The sequence below is a fragment of the Pleurodeles waltl genome, chromosome 2_2 (genome assembly GCF_031143425.1).
Source record: "Pleurodeles waltl isolate 20211129_DDA chromosome 2_2, aPleWal1.hap1.20221129, whole genome shotgun sequence".
Taxonomy (NCBI): Eukaryota; Metazoa; Chordata; class Amphibia; order Caudata; family Salamandridae; genus Pleurodeles; species Pleurodeles waltl.
Genome location: NC_090439.1, coordinates 1,072,848,408 through 1,072,869,936, shown reverse-complemented (window position 1 = coordinate 1,072,869,936; position 21,529 = coordinate 1,072,848,408). Strand labels below are relative to the sequence as shown.

At 43.6% G+C, this 21,529-nt stretch overlaps 1 protein-coding gene across 1 annotated transcript in view; it reads right to left on the bottom strand.

The window, feature by feature from the left end:
- Nucleotides 1–21,529, bottom strand: part of DENND3 (DENN domain containing 3) — a 372,298-nt gene that overhangs the window by 45,451 nt on the left and 305,318 nt on the right. Inside the window, exon 19 of the mRNA XM_069220830.1 lies at nt 19,164–19,324. Within this exon, the coding sequence (XP_069076931.1) occupies nt 19,164–19,324 (161 nt within the window). The remainder of the gene's footprint in view (nt 1–19,163; nt 19,325–21,529) is intronic.

The window sequence follows — 21,529 nt, the reverse complement described above, 5'->3', positions numbered from 1 at the left end:
TGTGCACTGCCTTTAGCCATAGAGAGAAGCCTCTGTACAAATTGCACCAACCAGTGGATCTACAGTTCCACTGCACACAGTCTGACTGCATAGTTGCATGATGAAATTTTCTAAAAAAGATTCCCCAGGATTTGACATTTTAAAAGGTTAAAAAATATATATATTTTAAAAATCTAAATGGTACCGAAAATATTAGGCAAATCAAAACAATTATTTTCAATGGAAATTAAAGCTTAACCAAAACTACAGAATTGCGATTGCCAACAGGAATATATATTTAATACATAAGGGGTTCCTCATATTCAAAAGTGCTTTCATACACGGTAATGAAGAAAAAAAAGTTTTGGTGAAAAAATATTTGCCTAAGATCACACAATTTAACTGAGGAACTCTTAATTTATCCAGGTTTTCTGATTTCACGTTGGACAAATCAGCCAGTAAACATCTATTTATTGTCTTTCCTTATGTTAAGGCTTTCTTTTTACTTGTCAGTGCAGTTGTTTAATATTGCACAAACTCCAAGATTGAGCGCTTGGAGCACCAGTACATTACACTTGGTCACATTCATTATTTATAGGCACAGGGAGATCAAGGGCCCAAATCGAAGTTTAGCTGACAGGATACTCCTTCACAAATGTGAGGATATCGCATCTGCCGTATTATGATCTCCATAGGCCATAATAGGATCGTAAAATGTCAGACCAAATATCCGTCAGGATATCCATCACGCTGTTGAGACTCAAGTGATTCCCCAGTTGCACAGTCAGCAGCTCCGACTAACGCCAGATCCTGGGTAGATGGAAGGAGGCAGACTTAAGTCACACGAAAGCTTGATTTGTTATGGGCTCGAGGTTTCAACACAAACTTGAGCTGAGCCAGACGAGGCTTAAGGCTCGAGCTTTCAGTGGCAATCTGTAGGAGGCTGGACTGGCTTGTAGTGAGTACCAAGGGGTACTTGCACCTTGCACCAGGCCCAGTTATCCCTTATTAGTGTAGAGGGGTGTCTAGCAGCTTAGGCTGATAGAAAAGGTAGCTTAGCAGAGCAGCTTAGGCTGAACTAGGAGACGAGTGAAGCTCCTACAGTACCACTAGTGTCATATGCACAATATCATAAGAAAACACAATACACAGATATACTAAAAATAAAGGTACTTTATTTTTATGACAATATGCCAAAAGTATCTCAGTGAGTACCCTCAGTATGAGGATAGCAAATATACACAAGATATATGTACACAATACCAAAATATGCAGTAATAGCAATAGAAAACAGTGCAAACAATGTATAGTCACAATAGAATGCAATGGGGGCACATAGGGATAGGGGCAACACAAACCATATACTCTAGAAGTGGAATGCGAACCACGAATGGACCCCAAACCTATGTGACCTCGTAGAGGGTCGCTGGGACTGTAAGAAAACAGTGAGGGTTAGAAAAATAGCCCACCCCAAAACCCTGAAAAGTGGGTGCAAAGTGCACCTAAGTTCCCCAAAGAGCACAGAAGTCGTGATAGGGGAATTCTGAAGATAAGACCAACACCAGCAATGCAACAATGATGGATTTCCAGACGAGAGTACCTGTGGAACAAGGGGACCAAGTCCAAAAGTCACGATCAAGTCGGGAGTGGGCAGATGCCCAGGAAATGCCAGCTGTGGATGCAAAGAAGCTGCCACCGGATGGTAGAAGCTGAGGATTCTGCACGAACGACAAGGGCTAGAAACTTCCCCTTTGGAGGATGGATGTCCCACGTCGTGAAGAGTCGTGCAGAAGTGTTTTCCCGCAGAAAGACAGTAAACAACCCTTGCTAGCTGCAAGGGTCGCGGTTAGGGTTTTTGGATGCTGCTGTGGCCCAGGAGGGACCAGGATGTCACCAATTGCGTGAGGGGACAGAGGGGGCGTCCAGCAAGAGAAGGAGCCCACTCAGAAGCAAGCAGCACCCGCAGAAGTGCCGGAACAGGCACTACAAAGTGGAGTGAATCGGTGCTCACCCGAAGTTGCACAAGAGAGTCCCACGCCGCCGGAGGACAACTCAGGAGGTCGTGCAATGCAGGTTAGAGTGCCGGGGACCCAGGCTTGGCTGTGCACGAAGGAAATCCTCAGTGAGTGCACAGGAGCCGGAGTAGCTGCAAAACACGCGGTTCCCAGCAATGCAGTCTGGCGTGGGGAGGCAAGGACTTACCTCCACCAAACTTGGACTGTAGAGTCACTGGACTGTGGGAGTCACTTGGACAGAGTTGCTGAGTTCAAGGGACCTCGCTCGTCGTGCTGAGAGGAGACCCAGAGGACCGGTGATGCAGTTCTTTGGTGCCTGCGGTTGCAGGGGGAAGATTCCGTCGACCCACGGGAGATTTCTTCTGAGCTTCTAATGCAGAGAGGAGGCAGACTACCCCCACAGCATGCACCACCAGGAAAACAGTCGAGAAGGCGGCAGGATCAGCGTTACAATGTCACAGTAGTCGTCTTTGCTACTTTGTTGCAGTTTTGCAGGCTTCCAGCACGGTCAGCAGTCGATTCCTTGGCAGAAGGTGAAGAGAGAGATGCAGAGGAACTCTGATGAGCTCTTGCATTCGTTATCTAAAGAATTCCCCAAAGCAGAGACCCTAAATAGCCAGAAAAGGAGGTTTGGTTAACTAGGAGAGAGGATAGGCTAGCAACACCTGAAGGAGCCTATCAGAAGGAGTCTCTGACGTCACCTGCTGGCCCTGGCCACTCAGAGCAGTCCAGTGTGCCAGCAGCACCTCTGTTTCCAAGATGGCAGAGGTCTGGAGCACATTGGAGGAGCTCTGGGCACCTCCCAGGGGAGTGGTCACTCCCCTTTCCTTTGTCCAGTTTCGCGCCAGAGCAGGGCTGAGGGATCCCTGAACCGGTGTAGACTGGCTTATGCAGAGATGGGCACCGTCTGTGCCCATCAAAGCATTTCCAGAGGCTGGGGGCCTCTGGGGGCCTCCCTGGTACCTCCCCAGCCCTGACACCTTATTCCAAAGGGAGAGGGTGTGGCACCCTCTCTCTGAGGAAGTCCTTTGTTCTGCCTTCCTGGGCCAAGCCTGGCTGGACCCCAGGAGGGCAGAAACCTGTCTGAGGGGTTGGCAGCAGCAGCAGCTGCAGTGAAACCCCAGGAAAGGTAGTTTGGCAGTACCCGGGTCTGTGCTAGAGACCCGGGGAATCATGGGATTGTCTCCCCAATACCAGGACGGCATTGGTGTGGCAATTCCATGATCTTAGACATGTTACATGGCCATATTCGGAGTTACCATTGTGAAGCTATACATAGGTAGTGACCTATGTATAGTGCACGCGTGTAATGGTGTCCCGCACTCACAAAGTCTGGGGAATTGGCCCTGAACAATGTGGGGGCACCTTGGCTAGTGCCAGGGTGCCCACACACTAAGTAACTTAGCACCCAACCTTTACCAGGTAATGGTTAGACATATAGGTGACTTATAAGTTACTTAAGTGCAGTGGTAAATGGCTGTGAAATAACGTGGATGTTATTTCACTCAGGCTGCAGTGGCAGGCCTGTGTAAGAATTGTCAGAGCTCCCTATGGGTGGCAAAAGAAATGCTGCAGCCCATAGGGATCTCCTGGAACCCCAATACCCTGGGTACCTCAGTACCATATACTAGGGAATTATAAGGGTGTTCCAGTATGCCAATGTAAATTGGTGAAATTGGTCACTAGCCTGTTAGTGACAATTTGTACAGAGAGAGCATAACCACTGAGGTTCTGGTTAGCAGAGCCTCAGTGAGACAGTTAGGCACCACACAGGGAACACATACATATAGGTCACAAACTTATGAGCACTGGGGTCCTGGCTAGCAGGGTCCAAGTGACACATAACAAACATACTGAAAACATAGGGTTTTCACTATGAGCACCGGGCCCTGGCTAGCAGGATCCCAGTGAGACAGTGAAAACACCCTGACATACACTCACAAACAGGCCAAAAGTGGGGGTAACAAGGCTAGAAAGAGGCTACTTTCTCACACAATCCCATCTTTACTTTTATGAATCAGTAGTTACACTTCTCAACTAAACATCCTTGACCACACTACCTTAAACAGTGAAGTCGCAGTTCATCTACCTCATAATCTTCTGTCACAAAGAAACATGGAAGGACTGAAAGTAGCAGAGAGGGGTGAGTGAGCTCTATCATGCGCCATGTTGATTAAGCCTGCTCCATCCTTTTTCGGTCGAGCGTTAGCGTTCGACGTGGTGAATACTTAAGTATACTTATACTGAGTGTTAAAGCAATTTCATTGCTCGATAGTGATCAATCCTGCCTTTTTCTCCCTCCTTTTTCTGTATCAGAGCAGGGACCAATTACTGTATAGTTTCACTTTGTTTTCTCTATCTGTTGCTGTGACAGACATTTTTTTCCATTTCTTTGGTGGTCTCCTTTCACTATTTGCATGTTTTAGGCTGGCAGCTACTTGCAGTTTTATTGCAGCATTCCGTTCCTCCTATCTCCTCCCATGTTGTGGACATTTGTTTTGGCATTATTCCAGTGCTGTCCTTCTAGGCTCCTAAAATAAGCTTATTTTACTTAACAAATGGCTCCTAAAATAATCTTTTTTTCTTTTTCTTTTTTTTTAACAAGCAGCATATGCCCTCGGCATTGCAGAGTCAGTCTCTCTCTCTCTCTCTCTTCCCTTGATTGACAGAAGATTCTCCATTTTTAGGGTAGAGCTCGCCAGTGCTCTTGGCCCTGTTATAATCTCTCTGTGGGCTTTTAACCACGCCCATCAGTTTGGTTAGTTCTTGGGCTTGCCTTTTAATATTCGCTTGATTTCATTAGTGAAAGGCATGGATACGTCATTCCTTTTCGGGTGTTTATCCCTCCTCAAGAGCACCGGCAAACTACTGAAAACATACGAGGCTCTGTGATTTACACATGGCCTCTGGACTACTTTTTCTTATTATTTTGTACACAGCGCGATCTCTCTGGGCAGTAGTCAAGCGCTTTGCATGACAACGACCCTGTTACATGGATAATTGCACTTTTGCCAATATGTTTGACTCGGAGCAAACTTCTGTTTCCTTGTGAGTCTCCTTCACGCTCATGGCGGCCGTTGGCTAGTTGAGGTGAAACTGTTTTACTTTTCATTTTATGTGTCAAGAAAAGTCTGGTTAGGAGTTTACAACGCTAATAGCTCTAAATCGAGCACCTGCAAGACCCACTGCATTGCAAATGCTTGTTTACAGCTGTACTCTGAACATTTGTGACACAGCAGAAAAGAGAAAGAAGGTTGGTATGTGGATAGCAGAGGCTCAGTCTGAGAATTGGGCCCGTGAGGAATAAATCGTCTTTGAGGCCTCCGTTGCCTGGCAATTGGGGTCTGGAGGAGAAGGGACCTTTGTGGATTGGAAGGGGCCTCCCACAACACTAAACGGGGCCCAGTCAGGTGGACTAAGTGTCTGCAACCACAACTCTGCAATCCAGAACATTTCTGGGCTTTGCCCAGAGAGACAGCGATGACTATCTAAGATACTGTAACACACAGTGAGCTGTAAGGGCATGCTGGGGGCCTCCTCTAACCCTTTCTCCACTCTCCACTCCCCTTCCTTACGTCAGGCCTGCTAAACCTTGCATGAGGTCACACACATTCTAAAGAGGCACTACACCATCTGTATGTGTTTGGAAGCATTTGTCTGCAGATTTATTGTTCATATGAATTCACAACACGCATCCCTTGTAAACTTTTTTTGGGGTCAATTCATTCAGTATGCTTGCATGTCAAATCAATCGTTGTCATTGTAATTGGCATCAACTCAAGTCTCTGGATAAATCATGCCATAATGCTAAACCTGTCAACATGAATCACTCCGTAAACCAAGTAGACAGGATTATTGCTGGCTTGTCATACAGTCATAAATCATGCACAACTCACTACCTGCGTCTGCCTGGTGTGGTCCACCGTCCGGCGGGACAGGGCTTCGACTGCAGTATTCTGCGTACCCCTAATCTCCGACCACCTTACCATGACGTAAGACATCCCAAAGTAAGTAGCCTAGTCTGCCACCCCACCGTGGTTGGATGTGGACTTTCAAACCCTCCTTAAGCTCACTCCTTTTATCTCCTTTATTGCACATTGCCCGTGGGCTTAGGTCCTTGGGCAGCTCCACCCACTTGGTTGTTCATTGTCAGTTGCAAACTGCCAGTTCCATGGCCGCCCATAGTGTGTCCCAGAAGACCTCCAATCCTGCAACCCAGAGGTGCACCCCATTTGCTGCTGAAGTATTCAGGGTGCCTCAAGTTGATTAGGCCGTGCCAGTTGTTTCCCACCCATTTGCTCTGTAATAGTTGGCAACTGTCCGTTGAGATTTTTTCTGGATTTAACCTGGGCACCGGTGGACCATGCTACTCTCCATTTTTACCTAAGAATAACTTCTGACCATATCAGGCTGATGCTCCTAAATAATCTGTCAACCATGGTTAGGTCGCTCCTGATGTGCTCCAGCAACTCTTTTCTTCTCAACTGGGTTAGGTCGTTTCCCCTTAATGTATGATGAGAAGAACGGGTGCGGCTGCCTGTTCCTTGTGCAGCTTCTCCAACATCACCCCCACCTGGTCCCAGTACATTCCAGGCAACTCCAACCATCTGATATGCCTTGCCTGGCTTGGGGAGTTTGGCTGCACCCCCTCCAACTCACGTCCACCAAATAAAGAGGTATCCGACGACCCAAACTGTTGTGTGTTTGGCTCCTGCTAAGACTAACAACATCAGCTTGTTTCTGTTTGTTGGCCAAGGCCGCAATTAGGTGGCAGTGGGGAATGGACAGGTGGGGGAGAGGGTGTTGTTGCTTTATCGCCATCCTCCTTGTGGGATCCTTACATACTTCTTGTATGCTGTGGAGCACCACCTGACCAACCCTTTGATGCACTCTACTGGGAACCCCAGCATTGCTGCCATTGTCGCCGCCTCCAATATGGAAGGAATTTGTGCCGAAATTTGCCGCTGGCAGCAATGCCCAACGCTTTAAGCACTGTACGCAATCAGAATTTGCTCAAGCACTCCTCACTGTGTCTGAAAAAGGGGGCCTTCCCCTGCTGGGCATATTGCCCAGTAGTGGTGCATCTAGCAAACCAGGCATGTTTTGGTCAGACAGGCACTGTAGCCTTTTCTGTGTCCCCCTGGCCTGATGAGAGACCTTCTCAGTAGTATCTCAACTAGCCCTGTACCCAGCCATATGAGGCTGGGGGCAGGCCCCCCTGCCTCGTGTTTCCATGGGGCTACCAGCTCGCTAACCCTGAATGCCCCAAAGAATGCTAGTGTAAATGCCGATTTAAATAGCGTAACTTCGTAGGCATCAGCACAAGTTTCAGCCAGGACCCCTACCAGATGCACAAGGGTGTCCAATTCAATGATCAGCCTTCCACCTAGTCTTTTACCCTCCAGTCGCTGACAACCTTTTAATGCTGTGCTGACCTAATGTGAGCCAGTGGACCCCTACCCAGTGCTGCGTGTTGAAAAATATGCCACTGCTGCCAAGTGTGCTTGAGCCAAAGATTTTGTCTTATTCTGCTCAAGTGCCTATTTCACAAACTGTTCTGCTGCCCGGATGGCTTCCTGTGTCCTTAAAATATTCTAGCCCGGTGACCCTCTGTACTGCTTTTGCATATGTCGTGCACCACTGCACTATTCTGAGGGCAAGGGCTTGTTCTATTTGCTGGGACAGGTCACATGTGACAGAGAACAGAGCTTGTCTGGGGAAGGGGTCATTGCATGCTCTGCTGCTTGGGCCAGCTTCTTGAATTTGTCCACCTGGAAGCAACAAAGTTAATCTGCTTGAATGTTACTGACCCCTGGGCCATGCCTTGTCCTCAATTACAGGTTGCTCATTAACTGCAGCTTTACCATGTGCCTTAAGAGCTTCAGCACCTGCTGACTCCTGCCTGCCCCACTGTTGATTGCGTGCACTGCCGCCTGGTTATCTGGCCACAGAATCAGCTTCATGTCCCTCAGCGTCCCTTGCCATATTGTCAGTGCTACTGCTGTGGGGAATAGCTATATGAATATTATGTTATTAGTTAGGTTAGTCCTTTTGTGGCCACTTTTTCCTGCACCAGCTGTCTTCCAGGTCTGCCGCAAACCCCAGACTGCCTGCAGCATTCAGGTACAGCGCGATCTGCCTATCTGACAGCCAACCTTCCCTCCACTTGAGCACACTACTGAAATCTTCAAAGAAGGAAGGATTTTAGGTCCTGCTTTGCACCAGAACTCAATCTTGTATGATGGTGTTTCTTTTGTAGCCCTTTGGTCAACTGGGTGCGGAGCCTTGCAAAAACTCTCCGTGCCGGGAATCACCATTGCACTGAAGTTCAATTTTCTTATGATCTCTTGCAGTTCCCTCAGTGTGGCCTTCTCTTTGTCTACCAGTACCTTAATCCCTCTTTTTATGTCCTGCATCTTGCCTTCGGTGATGCGGGAAGTGCCATCGATCGAGTCCCTATGTCCAGAAAAACAATCTTTGTTGCAGGCCCCACTCAACCCCTCTCCTCCTGCCCTTCCCCTGTTCTACTCACAAAAAGGAAAGCATTCAGGTAGTGGAACTTATCCCCTTCCTGCTGCTCTTTGTGCAGTGTCCATTCTAGGAATGCACTGAATTGCTCAAGTACAAGCATTATCTGGAGCACCCCATGGGAAGGGCCTTGTCAAAATATGTTTGTCCTGCAAATTCAAAGCCCAGGAGGTATGAACTTTCTGGGTGCACAGGCAGAAGCCTGAAAGAGGATTTAAAGTCTGTCTTTACCATCAATGACCCCACCCGAATGCGCACACTAGATCGATTGCATCATCCACTGACGCATACCCTACCGCTCAGGATGATCCTGTCACCTAGTGACTCCTCTTCAGGGAAGGATAAGTAATGCATCAGTCTGTATTGACCAGGTTCCTTCTGAGATACCAACCCAAAGGGGACATAACCTAACCTGGTGAATGCCATGAGCCCAAGGGGCCTTCTACGCTACTCACTTCCTTTTCTTTCTGAATCTTTTGATGCACTATTGTGGGGTGATGGAGCACTGAGCAGAAGTTTTTCACGACTCCTGTCCTGATATAGCCCGTGAATAGACTTTCAAACCCTTTTCAAATTGTTAGTACAGTAGACACGTCTGCCTTGTTGCTATTTTGGTTAACTAGCTGCCTCATCTTGTGGGTATTGATGGGGGAGCGAGGTAGCTGGAAACCCCACGCCCCTTGTGCCACACCCTCTTCTGCAGGGCTGTGGAATTCCTATCGCCCGATGCCCGGGGCATATTGTTTGTGGTCAAGGGCAACAAGTCTTCATGTTTATTTTGTCCTTGGGACAAGTAGGTCCAACACCCTGCAACACAAACCCTTTGGCTGCCAGTTTACAGAGAAGGGAATTGTCTGCAGCTGAGGTAATGTGTGTCCAAAAGATAATGCGATTCGAACGTGTATTTATGGTTCATTAATTAAAAGCCTTCATTATTAGGGTAAGTGCTGTTAATAAACGTTTAAGGTCACACTGCACTACTCACAGTGGTTCCAGTAAAAAAAAAAAAAAAGTGTACACATTTGTTTGAAAAGTTTAACAATATGAGGCTAATTATAATGCTCCCAGAATGCTCTCTGATTAGATGCAAATGCTTGCAGCCGCTTGTAAGCAAGTGTGATGATTCTTTGGTTTCTAAATTCAATGTTCAGAAAAAAATGCAAGTAGGAAACAAAACGTTTTGCTACCATGAAATGTTAGGTGCTATTTCTTTGAAGCGTCATTTAGTAAAAAGTGTTGATGCATGCTCGTATTTCCAAACAATATTCCTAATGGAAAATCAGTGTAACCATTTTCAACAAGATTATAAAAAAACATTTAAAAAAAATAAGCAAGCACTGGCAAAGCCAACCAGTCCTACATTGTGTGTGTGTTTTGGTTTTGTCAATGCGTGTCTTGTTTTGACATGGCTTTTGTAACACTTTTTTGCTATGGGAGCTGCCAGGTCCTTACAATTGTAACAAACACTGGCAAAAAAAGAAAAAAGAAAAAAAAAGTTTTTGGGGTCTCAAAAAGCACACTTTGCCACCAGTGGCGTAACAAAGGCCCTGCAGCCCACCTTCGAAGGCCCCCCCTCAGCACAGCACCTGCCCTAAGTGAGTCTGGAGGCAGGGGCCCTCCATGCAGAGGGGCCCCCTCCAGTTTTGTTACGCCACTGATTACCACAGTGGTTTCTGGCACTGAACAAAACTACTTTGTGTGCCAGTATGCTCCTTGTGGAAGAGCAGAATGCAATGACTCGCAGTAAAGCCAGTCAACAGATAGAGAAATAGAAGTTTAATAAAAAACAAAGGCACAAATTTAAGGATGGCATTGCGCCATCTAACGCCACATTATCGTCATTTTTCGGACGCTAATGTGGCATTAGATTGCCAAAACGTTGCCCCATGTATGCAAAGGGGCGTTTGAGCAAAAAGAAGCCCGTAAAAATGGCGCAATGAAATCTTCAAGATTTAATTGTGCCATTTTTAGCATATTTTTTAATGCCTGCTGAAAAGGATGTACCAATTGGAATCAGGGGCCTTCTTGCACTTTGCAGAGCGCAACAATAGCATAAAATGTTTTGATGCTATTGTACTTAATACCACCATGGTGCGCCGTATCTTAAATACGGCATAAACATGGTGGAGTCAGAGGGGCGCAAGAAAAGTGGCGCTTCACAATGTGACGCACCACTTTTCTTGAATCTGGGACAAAATGTCTTTGTTAACGCTAGACCTAATTAGGGACCCAATTCTTAATTGAAGGAAGTCACTAAAGTGTGCCCATGGTATATGCATTTGAATTAGTGGCTTTTATGTATTCATAAGAACTTACAGAAGTAGACCAGGAAATCGTACTCTTAGTATTTGTGAACTGTATTTTAGCACAAGCAAATATGCACGTATAGATTTGCTCATGTGAAAATCTAATGAGCATTTACAAGTTCACTTTCCCTCCAACCTCTTTTTTCCCCAACCCTGGAAGAACTTCTACTTCTGCCCCTGTCAGGAGTAAGTTTCCAGCCTTTCTCATTATGGGAAAAGATTAGAGAAGATCTGGTGAAAATCCTTAAAACATGCAAGTTAATAGGTTTGCAGACTCAAAGGCATTCCAGCCGTGGAACTACTGCTTACTGCTTCCTCCAGCCCCAGTATGTAGATCTGCGGGAAGGTGGCAAAATAAGGAAATTGCTATAGTTGGGATTGAAATCACAAGTATTTAAGCCCTACTATAGTAGTAGCCTTGACATAATCAGGCTATTATCAAACCTCTTACATAATGAGATTGCTGCCATAATTTGTTGCCGCATTACATGGCACCAAAGGGAAAAGTACATTTTTTTTTACCAGACAAGTAGATTTAAGAAGTAACCTGTCCCATGGACACGTAGATATTTTATTAAATCCCCCACCCCAGTTCTGTTGCTTCTTGTTCGTTTTCTCTTTCTTGTCTCTTCCTCTGTCATCCCTCTATTTCTTGCTTTCTGCCTCTGGGTGTCCCCCTCCCCCTTTCCATGGGTGGATCATGCATGCCTGAATTTACATTCTGGCTCTCAGGTGCATTTGTCTTTATCATACTTAAAACAGACCACTGGGGACCCTTCCCTGGCGGCCCTCCTTTCCAATTTGTGTAGTGCCTCTGTTTAAAGAAGCATGTTTGCTTGGCATGCTGCCCTTGAAATGGCTCCTGCAAAAGGCTTGCTCAGACTTCCCTGATCAGTTTCTTATCTACCACCATTTTATGCATGAAGCCTGACACATCTTCCTTGTCCCATTCTATATCTGGGTGTATTTGCATTTTTAGCCTAAATCCCTTGTCAGTCTAACCAAGCATCCCAACGAACTGCCAGTGTGACTCAAGTATCTTGGATTCATATTGCCACAAGTCCTTTGCGCAGCGGGGATATTTTTCTACTGTTACATGAAGGGGCCTCCACTGAGAAATTATTAGACAACAGCTGCAAACGGTGACATCTCAGAGGAGATTTTCTACATGCTACATTACTTGGGAACACAGAGTGCTCTTCCAGCAACATCGCAACATCCATCGGGCACCCCCTCCACCTCATGATTGCCTGTTTCCTTAATTATAGAGACAGAAATGAGATCCTCCTTGTTGCTTATGACCAAAGCATATGAATTTATGAATCACACAAGATCACGATTTTTCCTACTACAGTAAGCTTGTACTGCAACAACAAAAACCCTTGAGGAAGCTGAAATGAACATACGTTATATGTTTCTCTAATCAGCTAAACTAAAATTCACTTACCTATTTCACGCCCGAGGCGGTCTGGGAATAGGTGGAGGAAAGACCTGATATCCGACAGCATAGACAAACTTTTGACAGTGATCCACCTACCACTGCCACAGCACAGTCAAAGAACCTCATACTTGCTCCTTCAACTGAAACCAATCATGGTCAATGATGCAATCAACTCAGGGCACCGAGCCTTGATCTCAGCTGGAACAGCACAGGCTTACGCAGCAGGATAATTCAGTTGGATCAGACCAGATGATATTACTCTGTTAACTAATATGGGCAATGCCTAAAGATAATTAGCCTTTGCTCATATATTGCCAACATTTAACATCGATATCTGTAAATAAGAAAACTTTAGTATATAACATTTGATGCAGGGGCTGGTTTTAAGCAAGTACAGGGTGTGCAGCAATGCCTCACTAGTTATTCAGTTAATAGACTCTCGTTAAAGGGTAGTATTTTTCTTTTAGATGTTCTTTAGAGTATATGGGGGATAGTTAGGATGGAACATAGAGGCAAGATGTTGGTTCCGCTCTGCTGGTGACAGTCTCAGATCAGTCCTGCAACAGAAACCTCATGTTCACATAATGTAAGGTGAGAGGTAAAGGTTTGTCTTACTGCCTTTGCAGCTTATGACACATCACAACAGTACAGTGCTCTACACAACATTACATATTTTTGGATTCCCTCTTATACCCACACATGGCATAGTGCCATGTAAAAAAAAGCAGTTGCATGTCTCACTGGAAGTTAAGTGGCTTGTTAGAAACGTCAAGAGGGGGGCAGTCCTTAAGGCAGCCAAATGCCTTAGTTCAGATATATTCTTCCTACAAGAGACTCACCATGGGAGTAATAAAATTATTTTTCATGCCAAATTGTTTTTGTTTTTTCACAGATGTTTCACCCAGGTATCACCAGGGGCAAGAGTGACAGCCATTCTCTCCCATAGCCACTTACCCCTAAAAGTCACACAAACACTGTGTGACAACTGTGGCCAATATGTACAATCACTGGGCTATTATATGGGAAGCAATTATTATTTATGAACCCCTACCCATACAGTGACTTTTGTTGAATCCTGGATCAAGTACCACTAGTACATGGGCTCAACTGAGTAGCTCAAAACTGAATGACTGATTAGACCCGAGATACACTGGGAGGAACTGGAATCCCCCAAAGAAGCCCTGATATCTTGAGAAAATGTCTTGGAGCATTGGGGCAGATTGATATCTGGCGATTCTTCCACCCGTAAGAACGCAACATCATTTATTACTCTGGAGCTCTTAGGATGTTCTCCAGCCTTGATTATTTCCGATTGCTAAACTTCAACAGGCTTGCGGTGACCGGAGTTTGAAACCTAACAAAACAAGGCTTCTCAGATCACTCACTGGGGGAATTTACACTTTGGATTGGCCCAAGAGAGCCTGCATCAGGTGGCGACTGAGTTTGTGGTGGTTGCAGGACTAACTATGCAAAACACACAGATACACTGTTGATGCATACTTTGCTAACAAACAGGGATCTGTGACTTCCCCCAGCTGCTCTAGGAAGCATTCAATGCCACGCTATAAATCACAGATCTAGTAGCTCAACTACTCAAACTTGAATCCCAGTAGATATACTCCCCTTCATGGTCCATACTCCGGAAAACCCTTCACACTAAAACCGTGCTCCAACAGACATTGAGGAATAAAACAAAGAAGGCGTGGCTTGCAACAGAGACACATTTATCAGTGGGGGTACACAGCAAATAAGGCATTACATTGATTGAACCAAAATATGCCTAGGCAGGACGCCATAGAACAACTGTCCAATGTCAAAGGTTATGTTTTCAGGGGGACTGAGACAGCACAGACATTTACGATTTACTAATCTGACCTATATTCCCAGACAGATGAGCTGACTGCAGGCAAACTGGCAGGCTTTCTTGACGATCTTCCAATAAAGAGTTTGACAGAAGAACAGAGAAGGGAAGAATACCAGTGAGGAGCTGTCATAGGGCTTAGGCCAGCTACAATCTGATAGAAAGATAGATTCTGGGTGACACTACCATGGTCGCTAATGGGTTAAGCTGCAATTTTTAAGATTGTGGCACTGCTGAGTTTACCATATCAACACCAGAACTTCTTTAGAGCTACTGTGCACCTTTGTTACATGTAGTTCTGAATCTTTCCATGAAATTGGGGTCCTCCCAGAAATACCAAAGTAAATTGCTGTAAATCCACTTACAAAGGTGAAGTTGTAACAGATGACATTCTGTCTTATTGCAGAGCCTCCCATTTACGGATTCTTTATGAATGGTGCCATGATACACAATGAGACCCAATCTCTGCAATCAAAGCGTGGATGACGCAGGGAGTTCAAATATTAAATTTATTCTATAGAGGAGCGATCGATCTCTCACTCCCCCACCACTAGGCTAATACTTAAGATCTGAAGAGACACAAGCCCAGATCTGGGATTGGAATGGAAACTAACTAAAGATACACCACTGTAGGATTGTCACTGTGTATAAATAGAGATTTGGATGGTGAAGCAGACAAAAAGGAAAAGCAAGGAAAAGCAGATGTCAAATATTTCCCTGTCTCTTGGATGAGACCGGTTACTGTGCCTTTGTTTAAAAAAGGTTACATGACTGACCCTGACTGCTATCCAACAATCTTGCTCATGGATTTCACTGCAAGGTTTCTAGGAAATTATTGCTCCCTTAGTAAGAGGGTGGGCAAGAGAAGCTGGAATTCAATAATCTGTCTTAAAAGGAACAAAGAATTCCAGTGAGAAGGTATACAATAAAACGGATGAGTCATCTTTCTGCATTTAAGGATCTGCCCTCTATCTTCGAAAGGGCCAAGAGTCAAGCTGCAGCCTATTAGGAATTTAGCTTTTAGCCCTAGCTTGCATTCTGGGTTATCTGGAACCATTAGAATTTGTCAGAAAGTTTAATTTTTTTGTTTAAAACTGACTTCCTTACTTTACACAATAGAGTCAGACAAGCCTGTGTTCCCACTGGAGTATTGCAAAACCAGTAGCATATTTTTATTTTATTTTATTGTGCCCACAAAGTGTACCCCTACCCTGCCTTCTTGTACCACAATTTTCTTGTAAACACTGTAAACACAGGACACGAAGAGAGACTTCTAAAATGGCACAGCAAAATTTTTCTTCATGTTGCGGCCAGCCAATCAGATTGCTCGACTACCAGTCCTGTTGGACCAAATCGGGCTAACGTGGAAAAAAAGAACTATCAGCCAATCAGAATGTTCTTTTATTTTTTTTTAATTTGCGATACCGCAGGAGTCCCACATGACCAACCGTGCAAATATCAATAGAATTGAATTCTAATTTCTCGATAACAGCTGAACGGATTTACACCAAATAATGAGAAGCTGATTTTCTGAGTAACGCTCTGTCTACCAAATTTGGTGTAGTTCTGTATGGTTGTTTTTTCTTCATTGCTTCCCAAAATTCCCTATGTACAGCCCTGGGGGATGGGGTCCCCAGGGACTAAAGAAGCTTGGTGAGGGATGCCGCACGCCTCCCTCTCCTCTATAATTAAAAAAACAAACAGCCATGGGAATGGTGTCCCCAGGGTCTCAAAAGGTTTGAGGAGGGGGTGGCCTCTTCCTTTTTAATATATATGTACGTTCCTGGGGGATGGGATCCCCAGGGCTTATAGAGGTTTGAGGAGGGGGGCCACTTGCCCCTGTGTGAGGTTGGATGCCTTTATGGGGGTTGGCCACAGGAAGGGAGGTTGCATTTACGTATGGTAATTAAACATTACTTTAAGTAAAAAAAAAAAAAAAACTAGAAGTTTAATGAAAAAAACAAAGGAAAAAATTATGTTATAGTTAGGTGTGATAGAGCTGTTATATATTTTTTTTTTAACTTTAGAAATTCACTGAGATAACCAAAAGTTAAAGTAACTTTAAAGTTAGATGAAATAGTCAGCGATATTAACGTTCTGAACTAAAAAAAATAATAATAAAAATAAATAAAAAAATAATAATTTCACCTGCAGCGCTAATTACAACTCTTGCGCCCCCTCCACGCACTACTTATGACCTCACATATTCCATCACTCATGATGTTCTAGGATATCATTTATAACATCACTGATGACATATCAAATTACATCACTGATGACATCATCCATGTGTTAGTTTGATTCATAGTTTACACAGTGGCGTGCAACTAACATAGTACTGCTTTATCTAAATTTGCATAGCCTGTTTTCAGCTAATGGGTGTAAGTTTACAAAACACCTGTGCTCCTAACACATCATGTGTGTAGAGGTAGTGAAAAAATTATACAGATTTGTACTGAAGAGCAACTCTGTGTGCAGAGGACAGCTGATGACTTGAGTTCAGTATGTTACAGACACGTTTTTGTTTCTGCAGAAAAAGTTTCCAACAGGGCAAAGATTCTATGTAATAGATACTAAGTATTGTAAGCATCCTTGAGTTATCAGACAGATTTGTCTCTGCTTGAAAGTTTCTAGATACCAGAGGACTATGCGCACCAGGTACTAACTTACGTACATGTGCTTCCTTTGATTCAGAAGATGAGCAATCTGAAAAGTTTACACCACAGTATGAATGCTGCACATAGTACGATAGTGTCTTTTTTGAGAAGTGCTGCATAGAGTGTGCACTCTTCTTAGTAGATACCTTTTAATAGTCTGTGGTGAATTTTTCATTAGAGTTTTACTGTCTGCAAACAGAGTGCTACAGAGTAAGCTTTATCCATACAGTAAGAAGTGTGTACAGTACCCATTTGTCTAATCATAAACATAAATAGAAAATAGCTATGATTTGTGGTAGCAGGGCAGCATTATCAATTCAAAGTGTTTCTTTCTGGGCTCAAATCAGTCCCTTAGATCTTTACCAAATGCCCCATTGCATCATGATAAATGTAGTTCAAGTTCAGTTTTACTTCGTTAAAATATCATACTCCATTAAAAAGGCTCCAACGAGCTCTGGAGTAGCACCAGCATGCCAGTGAGAGGTATTGAAAGCAAGATTATTTATGGCAGCATTTCCAGCACCCTGGAAATTATTAACTGTTCTCTGCTGAAGAAGGGATGAATCCAGAAATGTTCAAAAAGTTAATGGAGTACGATATTTTAACGAAGTAAAACTGAACTTGAACTACATTTATCATGATGAAATGGGGCAGACTGCATGCTGGGATATTGGGCATGGTGCTCTCAACTGTTGTGCGAATGACAAATGATCACGTCTACGTAAACAGCATTTCTTTCTATTAGCTTTTCTCTGTGTTCGTTGCCTTGGATGGCAATGCAAAGATAGTGGGGAAGTCTGTAAAAATGTCACTAGTCTGCAACCAGGTAATGCATATGTTTCTGTTGAAAGAGAAGCGAATGTTGCTTTTATGTGCCTGTTAGTAGTGCCTCTGTATGTGAATGCATGATTGTGAAAACCCAGATTTGGGTAATATGTCCATTGCACCTGCTAGGATGCATTGTGCCCCCCTAGAACTCTAACAGCAGCTGTAGGTACCATTGTTTTTCCCTTTTGAGGTCTCAGCAACCCTTATAAGCCAGCCATCGCTAACTCAAGACCGGCCATGCTATGTAGCCTGCTTGCTAATGTCTTTCTGGAGCGAGCAGTGGAAGATTCAGAAGCTCCACTTAACAGCAGGTGTACATCCTCCTCTTTCTTTACAGTACCCTCACAAATGGGTATATAGGTCCCAACCAAGAAGACCACTGAGCAAGCATAGCCGTTGTAGCTCTCTCAGCAAACTGTGTTCTTTGGATAATGCCCGCTTTTCAAGCAAGAACCTTTTTGCTATAGATGTGCAAGTTAAAGAACATATACAGTGCAATCACAATGAACTATCTAGTCGTAACGGTCACGAGTGGTGTGTTAGTTTTTTTTTTCCAATCTCTTTAGGCTCTATTCCGTTCGGTCCCCTCCCTACCCTTTCTCCAGTAGTTAACACAGGATCTCCTTGCTTGTTTAAGGTGATTGTAATCCGAGTGATAGATTATATGGGAAGGCCTCCCCATTGCTCCTATGGACATAAAACCAGTGCAATATTACAAATCACCTCCGTATAACATGTAACAATCACATCTTGATCAGCCCGTCTTATTTCCGCATGTATCAACTTATTTTGTACTATCTAGTGCTCTTCTTCGACTTGACAACTCTCACAGATCTTTATATTTTTGCCTACATTCTCTCGTGCTTTATCCTCATCAACACTTTCCTGAATAACCATGTGGAAAACATGTATGAACACAGACTCTTGCTCCTCCTGGTGATAAGAGGCTGCTTCAGCAAAAGAATGCTCCTTTACACAGTATTTCCAAATCATTTATCACAATTTCTCCTTTCCAGTTTAAACACTCCTTTTTCTCCATCCACTACCAAAAGTAGTTCTCGTGTATGCATTTTAATCAAACTGAACTAAAGATGTCCTTCATAAGTGAACTGCATTATCTTTGCACTCAGTCTCAGGCAGCACCACCATTTCTACATACACTACATGCACTTTTCCAAGGTCAACACTTCTATTTAACAGACCTTTATTCATCCTCCCCACCATTCAGAATACTTTCCTCTGTAGTCCAGTTTCATCCTCTTCTCTGCTTCCACTATTTTTTATACAGAGCTATCTGCATCAACCACATGGCCATGACACATGTTTTCTACCTGTCCATTAGCCTAACAAGCTTCTGTGTAGGAACTGAGAACGTGGAAACACAGAGAAAGGGAACATCGTTTTCCATTTAACAAAATCAGGTGCATTCTAGAAAATCCACTATGACCTCCAAGCCCCAAACATAGGTTTTATACCGATCACTGTCTTAAAGGTTATTAAATTTTAGCAACATATTTTGTTAAATTTCAAATGAGTCAATAAAGGTACCCGTGGGTCTTGTTTTCCTCATCCACAATGATGTCCACCACTGCACTTCTGTGATCCGTTAGTTGTCTGTTACATGACATACTATGTGTGTTTATGATGTAGATGATGGAGTTTTGGGATCCAATCCATACTTGGCTATGATCTATGCCAAGCATACAAGTCTATTAAAAACAAAAAGAGAATTCAATACATTACAAAACAAAGGAGATGTGCAGATTTCAACTGGAACCACCACAGTGCTGCTTACCCAATATGTCACCTTGAAATCTGAAGCAATTGGTGGCCCAGAAATATGGCAAGGAAGAATTTTACAAAATGAGAAGTGTAGTTTTTCTAGGGTTATGAATTATCCTTATGACAATCTAGCGAGATTACACAAATACATTCTTTGGCAAATCCTGTTGAAATATCCAACGGAATAGGTTGGAGAACTATTTTGCGCACCGGATCTACAGGCCCGCCTATACTGGTTGATGAAAGCAGGGACAGCCCTTCATCACCTTTGATATGTGTTTTTGTAGATTCCCTACAAGCTTTAATAGAATGTATTGTATTCAACAGTGAAATAAATTAGCCTGGTGGCGTACATGAGAAATTTATACAAACACCTGGGCACTTGCACAAGAGAATTGGGGCAGAGTCGTTGAACAGGTAACTTCTACAGAGAGAGATTGCAAGTGGGTTTACAATCTCACACACCTTCTGTTTAATGTTTACACTACAGAGTTGCCTTTGCTTTGTGGTCAGCTAGAACTGACGAGCTAAACCCATGCAATGGTATTTGAGAGTGTGTTCTGAATTTCAATACCTGCTTCGTTTTCATTGTCTATTTTAGGTAACAGTCTTGGCTGGATCTGAAAAGCGACTCAGCATGGTCTTTCTGCCGATCTGAGGTTTTGCAAACGTTGTAAACCAAAATCTGGTAAATTTGCTTGTTTCATTGTCCAGCCTTAGGTCTGCTTTACAACTAACTTTTAGCATCCTTTCAAACTCAAAGAGAGGCAAGCAGTAACTATAAATTATTTACCTGTCATATGGATCAGAAGTGTTGGTTAAGGTGTATGATGGGAGGTGAGGTTAAGAACAGCACTAATCTCTAAAAGTGAATTATAAGCAATTGAAAGATAGGTGAAATGATAGAGTGCTTGAGGAGAGGTAGAACCATCATAATAATAATAATAATACAAACTTTATTCGACTTTCAACAAGTCATAAAAGTATCAAATATAATACATTTCAATATATAATAATAAAATTAAATAAATTAAATAGTAAAAGAATAAAACAAAACCACAACAGAATATCTGGTGTATCGATAAAATCCCAATCACAGTAAAATTACAATTACATCACCACCCCCATAGACTTTCTTATCTTTAATACAGAACATAAAAAATTGGCCAGAATTCCACACATCTCTAAGGAGGATAGAGACTGAAGGCAGGCATACGCTGCACGACACTGGGGCAGATTGATTGACCTTAAAAGTGGCACTACTAGGTGCTTCCTCTGGTTGGCGTAAAATTTACAGAATAAAACCACATGAATTGTGGATTGAGGTGCCTTTGCGTCACAGAGGCATGCCTTTAGCTCGGTAGACCAATCGTTCATAGTTGGAAATGAAACTAAACGATGAAATGTATCTAACCTTAATCTGGTAAGAACGAAGCGATGGCGAAGGTTTACCACATTCGCCAAGTACGGCTGCATGCCCTCAACCGTCAAAATAATTTGGTTGTGAATGACGGTGTTTTTTTTTTTTTTATTCAGCCCCCCAACGTATATCTTCTAGATACTTTAATGCCAGAACACTCAGGTCCTTCCTAGATATTTTCCCCAGCGAGGCTGGGTTTGTATAATAGACTTTATTGCCCATATTTTCAAAAAAGGTCATAATATATTTTAACCATGGTACCCTCGCTGTGTATAATGACTCTATGCAATCAATCAGAATGGCCTTGTTTAATCCTGTATATTCAGAGGTCCAAAATTTATGCCATAATAATAATGGCTGGACCTTTATCTGGTCTGCAATAAAAGGGACCCCCAGTTCCAAGTGAATGACATATGATGAAGTACCATTTGGTACCCTCAGCAAATGTCTTAAGAAGTCATTTTCCACCATCTGTACCAAGTCACAGTTTGTATATCCCCAAATTCCCGCCCCATACATGATGGCCGGAATGCACTTGGCTTTATAAATCTTTATCATGTTTGGCGGGGTAATCCCCCCAAGCCTTTTGGAGAAAAGCCTTAATGCCATCGTTGTTTTGATCAGCTGTACTCTTTTTGTCTTCCTACAGTTGGCCCAAGAACCCTGTTTATCGAACATTATGCCCAGGTAAGAAAATGTTTGCGCGGTTTCG